The following is a 16917-nucleotide window of genomic DNA, read 5'->3' as shown; positions in this document are numbered from 1 at the left end:
TTTCATGTCTTGGAACTCTGGTGGAGAGTTCTCTGCCCTTGAGGCCCAAGGTCTGCATATGCGCCTTAATTATGGGGTTTTTCTGTTCATCCTGATGAATTTAGCATTTTAAATTATGGTCAATGCTTCAGAAATAGTGGGGAACCACTAAAAGATGAATGAGAACATCCAAAACTCAAAGGTGGGCAAAAAGAGCCATAAAATGCTGCAAACTCTTGCTACCAAGTCCCCCAAAAAAGCCAACAGGTCACCCACTCTACCATATTACACCTATGCCCTGAAAATTACTTTAGGGTAGATTAGCTGGATTTGATAACAATTAATCTGCATTAACATCAGGTGTGTATGTTTATAAAACGGTTTAGAAGCACTTATAAGATAGCAAAAATTACACTCCCGGATTTAAAATTCTACACGACTGCACCCCTTTCTATCCTAGCATGTATGTACTTTTAAAGATTAAAATCCTTAAAAAGTATAACCACGTTCTGGTATTAAGGACACTAATACAGTCATTCTGGTGTTTTTTATAGTATACAGATCTCAGTATAAAGAACACCACTGACTTTCTTTTCAAATCGGTTTGCTGTTCATGCCTTATGTTACAAAAGTGTTACAATTTTGCAAGAAGAAGAAGAAGAAAAAAAAAAAAAAAGACACCAGGAAGGAGCTGCTGCAACAAATTTGATTGCATTTCTCACTAGAAGTTAATCTGTTCATTGTTCTACAGTCTGGTATCCCAGGCTTGGAAAAAGCTTTGAGGGGGGGTACTGAACAGGAAGTGGACTGTGGGAGAAAGTTTAGAATGGTCAGGGAAGATTCACATATGTGTCACACTAAAAAACTAGGAGACAATTTTTAAAGTGCATTCGCCTATAAGCAGCACAAAACCCCATCCTGCTAAATCCCCTACTGAACAGCGAGACTATTATGAAATCTAAAGCGCTCTCAAATTGCCCTATTTTGTTCATATGTACCTTAATATGTTGTGAGAACAATTTTTTTTCAGGTTTTTTTTTTTTTTTGTTTGTTTTTACCTTTATCATTAAAGGAATGTTATTTTGTCAGAGAAGTGAATTTAAAATAGTGGATTTTACTAGTTCTACCTTTTGCTACAAACTTTAGTATAATGCAGATGAATTCTGTTAAGCCAACACTGAAGCACAGAACTGAAATCAAATGCTGAGAAACCTGTTGCCGAGAGCAGGAATATGGAAGTTTAAAAAGCACCTGAACAGGATGCAGGATTAGACACACAATGACATACAATCACTAGGTGAACATACTAGCACACCATGACCATGACTTTCTGAGGTCGCTGTTCAGTTTACCTACCTACTAAACTGTGTTGGGACATGAACTAAGTCATTAAACACAAAGTTAACATACAGCCACTATAAAGAAAACCGAGATCACAAACTTATAATGCAAATATTTCAGGAGAACTCTGAAACATGCTCAAATTAGAGACATTATGCAGACACAATAAGCAAATTTTGTCAGCATATTTAAGCACAGAAATCCATAAGGCAATAACTTTGTGGGAGGAACTAAAAAGGAAATCTCATGACCTCTCCCTTAGCTAAGTGAAGTAGACGTTCTCTAATAATTCTGAATATTTTAAGTTTGATTTAAAAGTATGTAAACATTTCCCTAACCATTAAATATATATTGGGAAAAATAAATTTAATATATTTTAGAGGTGGACTTTGTGGTTTGACCAGTGTGATCTAATCATAGCACGTTAGAAATATTAGCATGCTGTTTAGCACAGTTATATGTATATACACACATATTTATTCATATATATATCTATAGATAGTTGTTATCATATTAGCCAACTCCAATATTAATTATATATATATATTTTTTTTTTTTATTGGAGTTAGCCATTATCAGATTAACAACGGTCTACCTGAACAAAAATAAAAAAATTGTGGCTTTAAGTGGAATGTGTGGACGATCTCTTTACCAATTTGTTATATTTCCTGCAGGCACTGCTAGCTAAACCTCTTTGCCCTTTGTCAGCTATTGTGAGAAATCTGCCTCAACCTACTGAGGTTTTCTCAGCACCAGAAACCAGCACATTTCTTTGGGCTGCAAGATGGGTTCAGGCTAAAATTGCCAAACTGTCAGTGACAGCACTAAGCCCAAGAACAGCTCCAAGGCTTCTCCAGACTGCTCCATAGGCATGTGCTGTAGAAGCAAAGGTATACACTGCATTTACATCTGTTGCAGCTATGTTCAGCTTCTGCCTACAGCAATAGTTCACTACTATAATGATCTATTGCTGGCCGATTGCAGCCAGCAATAGATTTAAGAGGTTATCTGCCACTGCACAGGAATGGGGAGAGGGGTGGATCTGAACACCTTATGAAGAATAGGCTGCAGCGCTGATCAGTGTTTTCTGACAGCTGAGGAGCCTAGCTGACTCCTCCGCTGTCGGAACACAATGACACGGTGGAGAGAATTCCCACAACCTCAAATGTGTGGCTGGGTTAATCAGTTCAGTAATTTGGCTGAATAAAAAAAAAATGAGCCATGTATCGTCAACTTAAGACTATACTGTCCAAGATGACAAATCGTTGAGCGATATCACAACAGAATGCGCACTATTCACCCTGTTACAGAAATCGAAAAATCAATTGAGCTACTGGCAGGATAACCAGGTGATAAAATTATGCTACAGCAAGACGACTCAGAAAAACAAAAACTGCTCTGTTAATGCCAATGTTTAAAAAGCAGCATGTGTGTAATTTTTGCTTTTACTCCTTGTTACACTAACTCAAAAGACGACACTATTGGTTATCTTCCAGTCAGATGTACATGGGAAAGAGAAATTTAGTGGAGATATTCTATCAAGAGGGCCATAAACATAAGAAGCCAAAAAGGTCAGTCAGTCGGCCAATGCACACTTAAAACTTCAATCTCAGTTTTGTATGGGTTTTGCCTTCAAGCGTATGAGTAACTAAAATCATGTACAGCTACTATTACCCACTACTACGGTTTCAGAATCAAATTTGGCATGTAGAGATACAATGCTTTTAAGGTTTATCGTGGACTAAACGAATGAGACACATTGCCTCTAAGCAGGAAATATAACATTAGAAGGAGGTGCAAGAAGAAGAAAAACAAATCTCATTTGTCCATAAAGAAGAAAAGTCTATAATTTTACAACTAACCTTTACTCCTAACAGGAAGGCTTGTAGACACACTTGCTGGAGGTTTGTCTGGCTCCTGGGGTGGGACAACCATTGGCAGTGCCTGCATTGGTACACGGGGTGCCTAAAAGCATCAAATATGCATCAAAGACTACTTCAAGGTAAAAAGGAAGACATTAAATCATACCTAGAAATACGCACATATGCTTATAATGGTCAAAAAACACCCTGCCCCCATCTCCTCACAGAGAAAAAAATAATAAGACATTACCAATTTTGCTAAGCAGATGACAGCACATTTTAAGCAGTTCTCTGTTCTAGAGTCACCTACTCACAAGTGTGGTCTTCAGGCATCACCTCAGAGGAAACAATACCTTAGCACTAGCTCTTGTTTGCTACAATGTTAGTGGCTGGGTAGAAACAGTAAGCATGTGCTTTCCTAAGCCCCAATTTAAAAAAGGTGGGAGACCATTAAGGATGGCAATACATTTCACTCACTACAAAAAGTACTAAAATTTCTAATTTAGCTATGGTTTTAAACAAAGTGGTAAATTATGGACTGTATATAAATATTAATATATTAAAGAACCAACACATATATTACCCGGTTTAAATCATGAGAGGGTGGGGTGAACTGTGTAACATCAGGAGGGGGAGCAGAGAGAAGGTTATTGGGATAATCCAACAGGTAGCAAACCACACTTGTGTGACCTCCTTTGGCAGCTTCAATTAGCATTGTAGAACCATCCTGCAAAAAGAAAAAAAAAAAAAAAGAAAAAATCATGAGCATAAAGACAGTGTATTTGTGCACTTCAAATCGTACTGAACTGTTTCTTACATTGTGCTGCATCAAAATATTAAGAAAAAGTCTACCAGATTTGAAATTGCTGCACATCCTTGAAAATGTAAACCTCATACAGATATGTAAAATAAGTATACTGTATGTTTTAGAATTGTGCTATAGGTTAAAGTGCAACAATTAATTTAACTCTAAGGCTCAATGTTTGTACTGCCTTAAACTAACCAAATCATATTCAAGAGGAAGTAAACCCTAATGGGTTTACTTCCTCTTTTTTCCCTGCAAAGGTAAAGCATAATGGACTACTATGCATCGCATAGTACCTCATTATGTGTCACTTACCTGACACAGGAGCCAGCGAAGTCGCCGCTGTCCCCTGTAGTCCGCCGCATCCATGTTGCTGGTGGCGTCTCGCAGCTCCGACGAATCACAGCGGCGCAGCCGCGATGACGTCACTCCCGCGCATGCGCACGGGAGTCGCGTCTCGCAGCTCCGCCGCTGCCATACGGCGAAGCCGCGATGACGTCACTCCCGCGCATGCGCACGGGAGTCGACAAATTAGGCAAATCCATTCTTGGATTTGCAGCATTTAGTGCGCCTGCGCGCCGCTGTCTACGGCGCATGCGCCGTAGACAGCGGTGCCCATTTTCAGGGAAAATATCTCCTAAACCATATAGGTTTAGGAGATATTGCTTGGACCTACAGGTAAGCCTTAATCTAGGCTTACCTATAGGTCCAAGTTGTTTGGAAGGGTTTACTTCCTCTTTCAGGCCTACCAATGAAAAGCTCATGCGAGTATCAATCTGATTGGCTACCCTTAAAGCGACAAGGAGCAGGGCCTCGTGCATGCGCAGGGCGGTTCCTGGCGTAAAGTAGTAAGGCTACACTGCCGGGTAGTCTTACCCGCAATGGCAGAACCCGACAGCTGATGGAAACATCAGGACAGGTAAGTGTGCTATTGTTAAAAGTCAGCAGCTACTGGCTTTTAATTTTTAACAGTCCTTACAACTCGGATAATTAAGGCTTAAGCTGGATACACACAATACAATTTACTTTACCCCTAAAAATTGTATAACGTGTATCCAGCTTTAGTAAGATTAATTTCCTGATGAAACAGAGCTGGCCTTACACTTTTCTCCCACCCCACAACTGACCAAACACTGTAATAGGTGGCTTGACTTGCCAATAGGAAGAAACAGTAGGCATGACAATGCAGATCACGTTTCAGCTGCAGGCATCACCCCAGTACCGTTCTTTAGTGCGGATGGTCGACTTTCTTGTGATAACAATGCAGCTCAGCAGATCGGATCGGCTTTGGTCAGGTCTCAGATCTAGTAACACAGAAGCGACGTCATGACATCGCTTCCAGATTACTGGCATGCCTTAAGGCACCAGTTTTATTTAAAAAAAAATAATAATTTAAAAATGCAGATCTTGACATTTTGAATACTTTCAAGTGCAGGAGGGACCTGTGCATAAATAGTACCTGTGCTGCCTAGTACTATCACAAGGGAGGTTTACATTCCTTGTGACAGCAATAAGGTCCCTTTCACACATACGGACAGTATGTCCGTATTTCATCCAGCCATTTGCGGATGAAATACGGACATACATGCATCTCTATGGGATAGCGGGTGTCTGCGGATGAACATCCGCAGACACCCGCTATTGTCCGCCTCCGCTACTGTCCGATTCTGCAGACGGAGGAAAATCCTATTTTTCTATCCGTCTGCAGAGCGCATCGGATGAACACGGATAGCCGGTCCGTGCTCATCCGATCCCCATAGGGGAGAGCGGAGAGCTGACAGGGCGGTCCCTGCTCAGTGTGCGGAGACCGCCCTGTCCGCCGCTGGCTCAGCGGGGACAACGGAGCAATCCCTGCTGAGCGAGCGGATCATCACGGGAATAAAAGAAAATAAAAAGTTAAAAAAACTACAAAATATCGGCACCTGCCTGAAAGGCAGTAAAAAAAATAAAATAAATATTGGTATCTTATCGGCCGACCCTTAATTTAGGGCTCTTAGGAGTGTTTCTAAAGAGGTCCAAAAGCACTTCTAATGCTGCATACACACGACCAGACTTTCCAGCAGACTAGGTCTGAAGGGATTAGTCCAGACAATACGATCATGTTGGCTAGTCTGATCGTTTTTCCAAAAAAAATAAAAAATCAGACGGACCTAGAAATAAAACAGGTTTCAAATCTATCTGGACGGACTCCATTCTGGACAGACTAAAATCGGGAAAACCGCTTGTGTGCTGGTCCGAAGGACCAAATACGACGCAAGGGAATCCACTGGCTAGTGAACTGCCTTGTTTAATCCAGTTTACGTCATGTTCAAAACGAACGGACTTAGTCCGTTCGTGTGTGGCCAAGTCCGTTCGTTAAGTCCGTCGGGAAGACAGTCGTACCTAGTCTGCTGGAAAATCCAGTCGTGTGTACGTGGCATAACTGTATTTTTCCTGCAGCTTGTCTAACATGTCATAACAGATAGGTGAGAGTATACGGGGGGGGGGGGGGGGGGGGGGGAGATGGGAAAACCGTACCTTTAATCTGTGCGTTGGATCAGCACCATGGGCCAAAAGCAACTCTACCACAGCCAAATGTCCTCCAGCACAGGCAAGAGACAACACCGTGTGATCATTGTTCAGTGTTGTCCGGTTGACATTTGCACCTAAGACAGAAATAATGTGAGTGAATCAATCAGCAGAGCAATAATAGTTTCTGTTGCGTTTTTAAGCATTAACAAGCAGAATGCAAAAGGTATACTAATTATAAACAAGATGCTACATCATGCTATAATTTAAAATAAGGCAACTTACATTAGACAAGTTTGCTAGTTTAAGAGTACACTTATAAGGGTGAAAAGGGCTAAAAGGCTTATTCTAACTAGATGAAAAAGTATATAATGGCAAAAAAGCAGTGGTAAAAACAATATGGTCTGTCACTGCAGGTGCTTAGCACCTCCATACTAAATGTACGAGATGCTATCTGAACAATATCTTGGAAAAAATAAAAAAGGGCAAAAAACAGCCCAAGACTTTAAAAGGCACTTTGGACAATAAATGGATATAAAAAATTATATTTTATTGATGTCAATTCATTGTGCAAATGGAGCAAAAAGATTAAGAGTTAAAAACCATGCATAATACACTATAGACAAAAATGCATGGCGCAGATGACATGTAGGCACCATGTAAACAGTGAGCCCCTGTGCATCAAAGCGTTTCGCTGTTTTGCTTCATCAGAACACATTAGGGGTAGTTGGAAGAAACAGGTCTCACTATCGAAGATAAAACACATAGGTAAGACTGTGTAATAACACATTAAAAAAAATTTTTTTGAATATATATATATATATATATATATATATATATATATATATATATATATATATATATATATATATATATATATATATATATATATATATATACACACATATACATACAGTGGTGTGAAAAAGTGTTTGCCCCCTTCCTCATTTCCTGTTCCTTTGCATGTTTGTCACACTTAAGTGTTTAGGAACATCAAACCAATTTAAACAATAGTCAAGGACAACACAAGTAAACACAAAATGCAATTTGTAAATGAAGGTGTTTATTATTAAAGGTGAAAAAAAATCCAAACCATCATGGCCCTGTGTGAAAAAGTGATTGCCCCTAAACCTAATAACTGGTTGGGCCATCCTTAGCAGCAACAACTGCAACTAAGCGTTTGCGATAACGTGCAATGAGGCTTTTACAGCGTCCTGGAGGAATTTCGCCCCACTCATCTTTGCAGAATTGTCCTAATTCAGTTACATTAGAGGGTTTTCGAGCATGAACGGCCTTTTTAAGGTCACACCACAACATCTCAATAGGATTCAGGTCAGGACTTTGGCTAGGCCACTCCAAAGTCTTCATTTTGTTTTTCTTCAGCCATTTGGTGGTGGACTTGCTGGTGTGTTTAGGATCATTGTCCTGCTGCAGAACCCAAGTTCGTTTCAGCTTGAGTACACGAACAGATGGTCGGACATTATCCTTCAGGATCTCTTGGTAGACAGCAGAATTCATAGTTCCTTTTATCACAGCAAGTCTTCCAGGTCCTGAAGCAGCAAAACAGCCCCAGACCATCACACTACCACCACCATATTTTACTGTTGGTATAATGTTCTTTTTATGAAATGCAGTGTTCCTTCTACGCCAGATATACTTGGACACGCACCTTCCAAAGAGTTCCACTTTTGTCTCATCGGTCCACAGAATGTTGTCCCAAAAGTCTTGGGGATCATCAAGATGTGTTGTGGAGAAATTGAGACGAGCTTTGATGTTCTTTTTGCTCAGCAGTGGTTTTCTCCTTGGAACTCTGCCATGCAGGCCATTTTTGCCCAGTCTTTTCCTGATGGTGGAGGCATGAACGCTGACCTTAACTGAGGCAAGTGAGGCCTGCAGTTCCTTGGACGTTGTTGTGGGGTCTTTTGTGACCTCTTGGATGAGTCGTCGCTGCGCTCTTGGGGTAATTTTGGGCGGCCGGCCACTCCTGGGAAGGTTCACCACTGTTCCATGTCTTCGCCATTTGTGGATAATGGCTCTCACTATGGTTCGCTGGATTCCCAAAGCTTTGGAAATGGCTTTATAACCCTTTCCAGACTGATAGATCTCAATTACTTTCTTTCTCAATTGTTCCTGAATTTCTTCGGGTCTCGGCATGATGTGTAGCTTTTAAGGATCTTCTGGTGGACCTTACTGTGTCAAGCAGCTCCTATTTAAGTGATGCCTTGATTGTGAACAGGTGTGGCAATAATCAGGACTGGGTGTGGCTAGAGAAATTGAACTCAGGTGTGGACAACCACAGTTATAGTATGTTTTAACAAGGGGGGCAATCACTTTTTCACACAGGGCCATGATGGTTTGGATTTTTTTTCACCTTTAATAATAAACACCTTCATTTACAAATCGCATTTTGTGTTTACTTGTGTTGTCCTTGACTATTGTTTAAATTGGTTTGATGTTCCGAAACACTTAAGTGTGACAAACATGCAAAGGAACAGGAAATGAGGAAGGGGGCAAACACTTTTTCACACCACTGTGTATATATATATATATATATATATATATATATATATATATATATATATATATATATATATATATATATATACACACACACACACACACACAGTGGGGATGGAAAGTATTCAGACCCCCTTACATTTTTCACTGTTATATTGCAGCCATTTGCTAAAATCATTTAAGTTCATTTCTTCCTCATTAATGTACACGCATCACCCCATATTGACAGAAAAACACAGAATTGTTGACATTTTTGCAGATTTATTAAGAAAGAAAACCTGAAATGGTCCCAAGTATTCAGACCCTCTGCTCAGTATTTAGTAGAAGCACCCTTTTGATCTAATACAGTCATGAGTCTTTTTGGGAAAGATGCAACAAGTTTTTCACACCTGGATTTGGGGATCCTCTGCCATTCCTCCTTGCAGATCTTCTCCAGTTCTGTCAGGTTGGATGGTAAATGGTGGACAGCCATTTTTAGGTCTCTCCAGAAATGCTCAATTAGGTTTAAGTCAGGGTTCTGGCTGGGCCATTCAAGAACAGACACAGAGTTGCTGTGAAGCCACTTCTTCGTTATTTTAGCTGTGTGCTTAGGGTCATTGTCTTGTAGGAAGGTAAACCTTTGGCCCGGTCTGAGGTCCTGAGCACTCTGGAGAAGGTTTTCTTCCAGGATATCCCTGTACTTGACCGCATTCATCTTTTGCTCGATTTTAAACAGTTGTCCTGACACTGCAGCTGAAAAACACCCCCAACAGCATGATGATGCCACCACCATGCTTCACTGTTCGTACTGTATTTGACAGGTGATGAGCAGTGCCTGGTTTTCTCCATACATACCGCTTAGAATTAAGGCCAAAAAGTTCTAGCTTTGTCTCAGACCAAAGAATCTTATTTCTCACCATCCGAGTTCTTCAGGTGTTCTTTAACAAACTCCATGCAGGCCTTGATGTGTCTTGCACTGAGCAGAGGCTTCTGTCGGACCTCTCTCACCAAAGGTTCTTCTCCCCCGATAGCTCAGTTTGGCCTAGAAGACCAGCTCTAGGAAGGGTTCTGGTCATCCCAAACATCTTCCATTCAAGGATTATGGAGGCCACTGTGCTCTTAGGAGCCTTAAGTGCAGCAGAAATTGTAACCTTGGCCAGATCTGTGCCTTGCCACAATTTTGTCAGAGCTCTTCCGGCAGTTCCTTTGACCTCATGATTCTCATTTGCTCTGACATGCACTGTGAGCTGTAAGGTCTTATATAGACAGGTTTGTGGCTTTCCTAATCAAGTCCAATCAGTATAATAAAACACAGCTGGACTCAAACGAAGGTGTAGAAACATCTCAAAGATGATCAGAAGAAATGGACAGCACCTGAGTTAAATATATGAGTGTCACAGCAAAGGGTCTGAATACATAGGACCATGTGATATTTCAGTTTTTCTTTTTTAATAAATCTGCAGAAGTGTCAACATGGGGTGCTGTGTGTTCATCAATGAGGAAACAAATTAACTTAAATGATTTTAGCAAATGGCTGCAATATAACAAAGAGTGAAAAATGTAAGGGGGTCTGAATACTTTCCATCATGTGTGCGTGCGTGCGTGTGTATATTTTATTTATATTAGATACACATATACACACACGAATCATCATATCTAAGAGACATGCATCACATGCAATGTTTTAAACGATGTTTTGAGTTTCAGACCATTCTTGTAGTTACTAACTTGGGAACAATATACATTCTTTAGTCTGTGTATATTGGTTCTCCTCTATACATAGATATACATGGGCCAGGTTTTTTTTATACGTCTGCTTGTAACCCTTCAAATTTTTTTGTCTGCTTTACTTAGGTCCACGCCAATGTATTGCTCTATAATAACATTGTTTATGAAACAAAGATGTCGACAATGTAATATCTAGGGTGTAATTCATTTCACATGTTGTAATATTTGTTTTTGGACAACAATAATTTGTATTAATTCATAGTAAAGCAATGATGGCATTGACCAAAAAAACAGGATTTTTAAAAACGGCTTACCTATAAAATTATTTTCTTTGATGTACATCAGGGGACACAGCCATAGTACTTACTACGTGGGTTATAGGGCCACTCATAGATGATGGACACTGGCATGCCCTAAGGCAAGAAGTGTACTCCCTATATAACCCCTCCCACTACTGGGAGTCCTCAGTTTTGTAGCCAAGCAATACAAGTGTATACCAAGAAGGGAGAGACCTCTGTGTCCCCTGATGTACATCAAAGAAAGGGATTTTACAGGTAAGCTGTTTTAAAAATCCTGTTTTCGTTCTTACATCAGGGGACACAGAGCCATAGTACTTACTATGTGGGATGTCCCATAGCAATGGCAACTGAAGGGAGGGAAAAACAAAAAAGGAGACCAGAGGACTCATACTACAGCACACTGCACCCAAAGGCAATATCATCATGACCTTTAACATCAATTTGATAAAATCTGGTAAACGTATGAACTGAAGACCAAGTTGCGGCCTAACAGATCTGAGCCATAGAGGCCTGATGATGCACCGCCCAAGAGGCACTAATCCCCCTGGTTGAGTGTGCTTTAACTTGAAAGGAGGAATTTTCTTCTTTAAATCATAAGCCTGAATAATGACTTGACGAATCCATTTGGAAATAGATTTTGATGCTGCCTGTCCCCTTTTTGGACCTTCTGCCAGTACAAATAAAACATCTGTTTTGCAAATCAGAGCGGTCGCCTTTAAATACATTGACCGCTCTTACTACATCAAGGGAATGTAGTGCCTTCTCTTGCCTAGATTGAGGCTCTGAGAAGAAAGAAGGAAGAACAATATCTTGGTTTAAGTGAAAACCTGTCACCACGTTTGGTAGGAAATCAGGATGAGGACGTAAAACCACCTTACCCTTACACACATGATCAAACATGGCTCTTTACAAGGCAGAGCCGTTAGTTCCAATTCTCTTCTAGCAGAAGAAATGCAACCAGAACGATTATCTTTCTAGTCAAAAGAACCAAGGAAATGTCTCGTAAAAGCTCAAAAGGCTGATTCTGCAAAGCCGATAAGACCAAGTTTAAATCTCAAGGATTTAAAGGTGCCTTGATAGGGGGATTAATTTGTGTTACCCCCTGAATAAAGCTATGCACCAGAGTGAGAAGCAAGAGGCCTTTGAAAAAATACTGACAAGGCCAAGATCTGGCCCTTGATAGTACTCAAGGCCAGCTTAATTTCTAATCCCATCTGTAGGAAATCAAACCTATGCTACCTATGACATATTTCCTGGGGTGGCAACCCCTGGATCCACACCAAGAAACATATGCCTTCCAGACTCTATAGTAAATAATTCTGGAAGCCAGATTCCTGGCATTAATCAAGGTAGACACTACCGAAGGAGACATCCTTTAGAATGTGGGTCTCAATAGCCAAACCGTTATATTTAGAGTCTGTAAGGTAGGATGGAATACCAGACCTTGTGGCGAGAAGGTCTGGCCATAATGGCAGTGTCCAAGGGACTCCCATCGCCATCTTTATGATCAACAAACCAAGATCTTCTGGGCCAAGCTGGGGCCACCAGAATTACCTCCTTTCGTTCCTGTTTGATCCTACGAAGACGACACAGAAGTAGCAGAACTGGAGGAAACGCATAGATCAGTGAAAACTAATCCCATGGGAAGACTAATGCGACTGTTCTGCATGCTAGCAAATCCCCTGTTCAACACAAAGTTGTCGATCTCATTGTTGAATCTGGACGCGAACAGGTCCACATCTGGAGTGTCCCATCTCTGACATATCGCTAGGAAGATGTCGGGGTGAAGAGACCATTCTCCCAGAAATAATTGTTGGCGACTCAAGTAGTCCGCCTGCCAATTTTCTATTCGCGGAATGAATATTGCCGACCAGGCAAGGAATATTGTGTTCTGCCCAAGCTAGAACATGGTGCACCTCTTTTTGGGCTGCAAGACTTCTCGTGCCCCCCCTGGCGATTGATGTAAGCCACAGCCGTGGCATCGGACTGAATCCTGACAGGACAATCCCTTAGTCTGACCATCGAAGACTTTAGGGCCAGACGTACTGCCCAAATCTCCAAAATGTTGATAGGCAAGGTCCTCTCCAACTTGGACCACCTCCCCTGGACAGAATCTTCTTCCAGGACTGCTCCCCTGCCTAGAAGGCTGGCATCTGTTGTCACCACTTTCCAGGAGACTGTTAGAAAAGATATTCCCTTTTGGAGTAGGCTGGATGCCAACCACCCATTTAGGCTCTGACGCACGTCGGGAGTCAAGCGTATTGGAAAATCCAAGCCCTGAACCTTTTTGTTCCAGGCCAACAGGATGGTGTTTTGAAGCAGTCTTGAATGAAACTGTGCGTAAGGGACAGCCTCGAAGGATTGAGCTGATAAAAAGGCAGATTTAGAACAGCGGGACTTTAAAATGACTTCTTTAATAGAAGTCAGTGTAAGTTGCCTGAGTCGTCATAGAAACGTCTTTCCTCCTCTCTGGGCAGCCTGCCAAGAAAAGAACAGAAAGATACAATGTTTACACTTGAATGAATGAAATCATCTCAGTGTGTAGAGTTCTCAGTTTAACCATTTAAAGCGGTTTTGTACAGAAAATTGCAAGTTCATCTTATTCAAATGGCTTTGGAACATAGATGCAGTTATGACCATTGAAATAAAATAAAATGCAGTATTTACCTTTTATTTTTAATGTTTATGCCGACTTCCGGGCTCTCCTCCCGTGGGAGTAGGCGTGTATCGGCTTCGCAATGGTCCCTGGGAACTTTTTTAGCTATTTCCCAGGAATCAGTGGGGGACACAGTCATGCCGAAATCTCGTGAGATTTCGGAAGGAGGACGCCGGTCATGTGACGAGGGCATGTCCGAAATTGCCATTTTGAAAGTGGGCAGGCAGCTCTATCTGCCATTACCACTATAGAACATGAGGCAAGAGGAAGGAAAACAAAGAGGACACTCAATGAGCATGTGCGAGATGGAGCGGTGGATGCTGGGAGCTCAGCATCATCGCATCCAGGAAGTAAATGCCTGTGGGCTTCAAACGCCCACAGTGAAAATGGAAACCGCTGGACTGCTTTTTTAAAAGTTTTCCTTAGCAATGAAATCGTCACGCCGGGGGTTAAAAAGACGCAGATCGTGACTGCAAAGACACCGTAGGAATCGCCCACCAGTGACACAGGTAAAAAAAAACCGGCAGCGGAATTCCGCTTTAAAGACTAAATCTTTTCTGACACTTGTTGCTTACAAGTAAAAGTCCTGTATTTTCTGCCAGAAAATCACTTAGACCCCCCAAAAAGTATATATATTTTTTTAGCAGAGATCCTAGGGAATAAAATAGCGGTTGTTGCAACATTTTATGTCACACGGCATTTGCGCAGAGGTCTTTCAAATGCATTTTTGGGGGGGAATACACTAAATGATTAAAAAAAAAAGAAAAAAAACAACACACAAACAGTAAAGTTAGTCCATTTATTTTTTTTCTTTCGTCCAAAAGTTTTGAGTACTTGTTTTTATTTTATAGGCTGCTTGCACACTGGAGCGGGCAGACGTTGATGGTAAAATGTTGCTAGTTTTAGCAGTGCTTTACCATCATTTTAGCGGTGCTATTCGGCTGCTAGTGGGGCGCATATAATCCTAGCTAGCAGCCGAAGAAGAGGTTAAATGTGCCCGTGAAGCACCGCTGCCAAATCGCATTGCATGCGCTTGGGCAGTGGTGTCCATTAATATCAATGGGCAGGAGTGGTGGAGAAGCGGTATACACCACGCCAAAACGTGCTGCTTGCATCGCCTCAGTGTGAAAGCACTCTGTCTTTCATACAGACTGCAGGGGAGCCGTTTTGCAGGCACTTTACAGGCGCAATTTTTAGCCCAAAAGCGCCTAAAAACGCCCCAGTGGCAAAGGTGACCGTTAGGTTTTATGAGATGAAGGGGGATAAAAAAAAAATCGGCCTAACATATCGGCCCCAAAAAAAAAAAAAAAAAAAAAAAAAAATCGGCATCATATATCGGCCATCGGCCACCATGATTTCAAAATATCGGCATCGGCCAGAGAAAAACCCATATCGGTCGACCTCTAGTCCCAAGTACTGCAATCTCCTTGATGGTTTTAAGGAGGATTTTTCTAGGTTGAGAATCCAACCTAGAGATTCCAGGTAGTTCACAGCTGTGACCAGATTCTGGTTTAGACCCGAGACTGAATGATCTGTTAAAAGTAGAACTAAATAGGCTAGGACCGTTATGTCTTGAGCCCTTAATCTGGCTGTAGGAGGTGCCAGAATTTTTTTTAAAACACCTGCGGTGCTATGGCTAGGCCGAATGGCAGGGCCACAAACTGAAAATGATTTTCTATTTCGAAGCACAAAAATTTCTGGTGAGCGGGAAATATTGGCACGTGGAGATATGAGTCTTTGGTATCGACAGAAGCCAAGCTTGCAGGACTCCATGCGAAAAGGATCGGATGTTTAAGTACCGATTCAGATCTAGAATGGGTCTTACCTCTCCGTTTGGTTTTGGAACCGTGAAAAGGTTTGAATAAAAACTTGTGCCCTGTTCCACTAAAGGGACCTCTGATATGACCAACTGGGATAATAGATGATCCAGAGCTGGAAGGAGAGACTTTTTTCTCTGGGTCCTTGGGAACATTTGAACTTCGAAAGCGAGGAGACAAACTCTCGGAAACTCTAGTTTGTAACCCAGAGAAACAGCAGAAGCCACACATCTGTCTTGACCTTGTTCCTGACAGATCCTTGAGAATTGTAGAAGCCTTAACCCCACCTGAGTGGGGGAGACCCTTCATAAGGAGGCTTTAGCATTCTGTTTTGTGGGATTTCTGCCCCAAGATATCTTCTGGCCTTGGCGCCACCCTTGGTTCCCCTTGAACCTGGCGGTTGAGGTCGTCGAGACTGCCTAGAGCAGTGATGGCGAACCTTGGCACCCCAGATGTTTTGGAACTACATTTCCCATGATGCTCTACTACACTGTAGAGTGGATAAGCATCATGGGAAATGTAGTTCCAAAACATCTGGGGTGCCAAGGTTCGCCATCACTGGCCTAGAGGCTGATGCCCTTGGCATACGTGAGGGAGCACGTTTAAAGGAAAAATGTTTAAACCTCTTCTTTCCTGGTAAAAGAACTCTTTTCCCATTAGAGATCCTTTTGATGTATTTGTCCAGGTCATCTCCAAATAACCGTTCCCCATGAAAAGGGGAACTGGCTAAGAGTTTTTTTTACACGGTGCTTCGATTGACCAATTTTTTAGCCATAGTACTCTGCGAGAATGCACTAGTCCAAGCATAAGCCATAAGGCTTGAATGATAGAATCTTTCATAGCATCTACTGTGAAACACAGTGCGTCTGATACACCAGCCCATTGCTGGGCCTGCAGATTAGGCAGAATTTTAAGTATCTCTTCAAACTGTTCCTTAATGGACTGGGATACACCAATTGCGGCAAGAACCGGCTGCATTACTTTGGCTAATTTCCAAAGACATATGGCTTTCAGAAATAAGTTCCAACTTTTTTATCTGTTGGATGCTTTAACATAAGCGCATTATCCACCAGACATGGGAGATTCTTGTTCACTGAGGTGATTCCAGCAATCACTGGAACCTCCTCCATTTTTTATATAAATCCTCATTTCATAGGATAATGTGTGGAGAATCTCTTAGGAGGATATTATTGTTTATCCTGATGTTCTCATTCAGCATACATAAGCTTCTTTAGCCATGTATGAATAGGAAAGGAATCCCCAGATGGAGGTTTTAATGATCCCAAATTAGAGGTGGGTTCCTCAAGAGCCTGCAAAAAGGTTGAACGAACCAATTTAGTAAGAGAGTGCACAAGCAACCTGTCTTGTGATGTTACTCCTATATTAGGATCCTCAGAAGAGGATAAATAAGTATTTTCCAAATCTT

At 41.5% G+C, this 16917-nt stretch overlaps 1 protein-coding gene across 8 annotated transcripts in view; it reads right to left on the bottom strand.

Annotated features, from left to right (window-relative positions):
• Positions 1 to 16917, bottom strand: part of ANKRD17 (ankyrin repeat domain 17) — a 217824-nt gene that overhangs the window by 102343 nt on the left and 98564 nt on the right. For all 8 annotated transcript variants that reach the window (XM_077476428.1, XM_077476431.1, XM_077476429.1 and 5 more), the window contains exons 12-14: positions 6505 to 6632; positions 3766 to 3909; positions 3183 to 3285 (exon numbers count right to left, since the gene is read on the bottom strand). In XM_077476428.1, coding sequence (XP_077332554.1) covers positions 3183 to 3285; positions 3766 to 3909; positions 6505 to 6632 — 375 coding nt within the window. The remainder of the gene's footprint in view (positions 1 to 3182; positions 3286 to 3765; positions 3910 to 6504; positions 6633 to 16917) is intronic.

The sequence above is a fragment of the Lithobates pipiens genome, unplaced genomic scaffold, assembly GCF_037356315.1.
Source record: "Lithobates pipiens isolate NorthernLeopardFrog02 unplaced genomic scaffold, aLitPip1_a1.2 Scaffold_13, whole genome shotgun sequence".
In the NCBI taxonomy this organism is placed as follows: Eukaryota; Metazoa; Chordata; class Amphibia; order Anura; family Ranidae; genus Lithobates; species Lithobates pipiens.
This window is presented reverse-complemented; position numbering and strand designations above follow the sequence as displayed.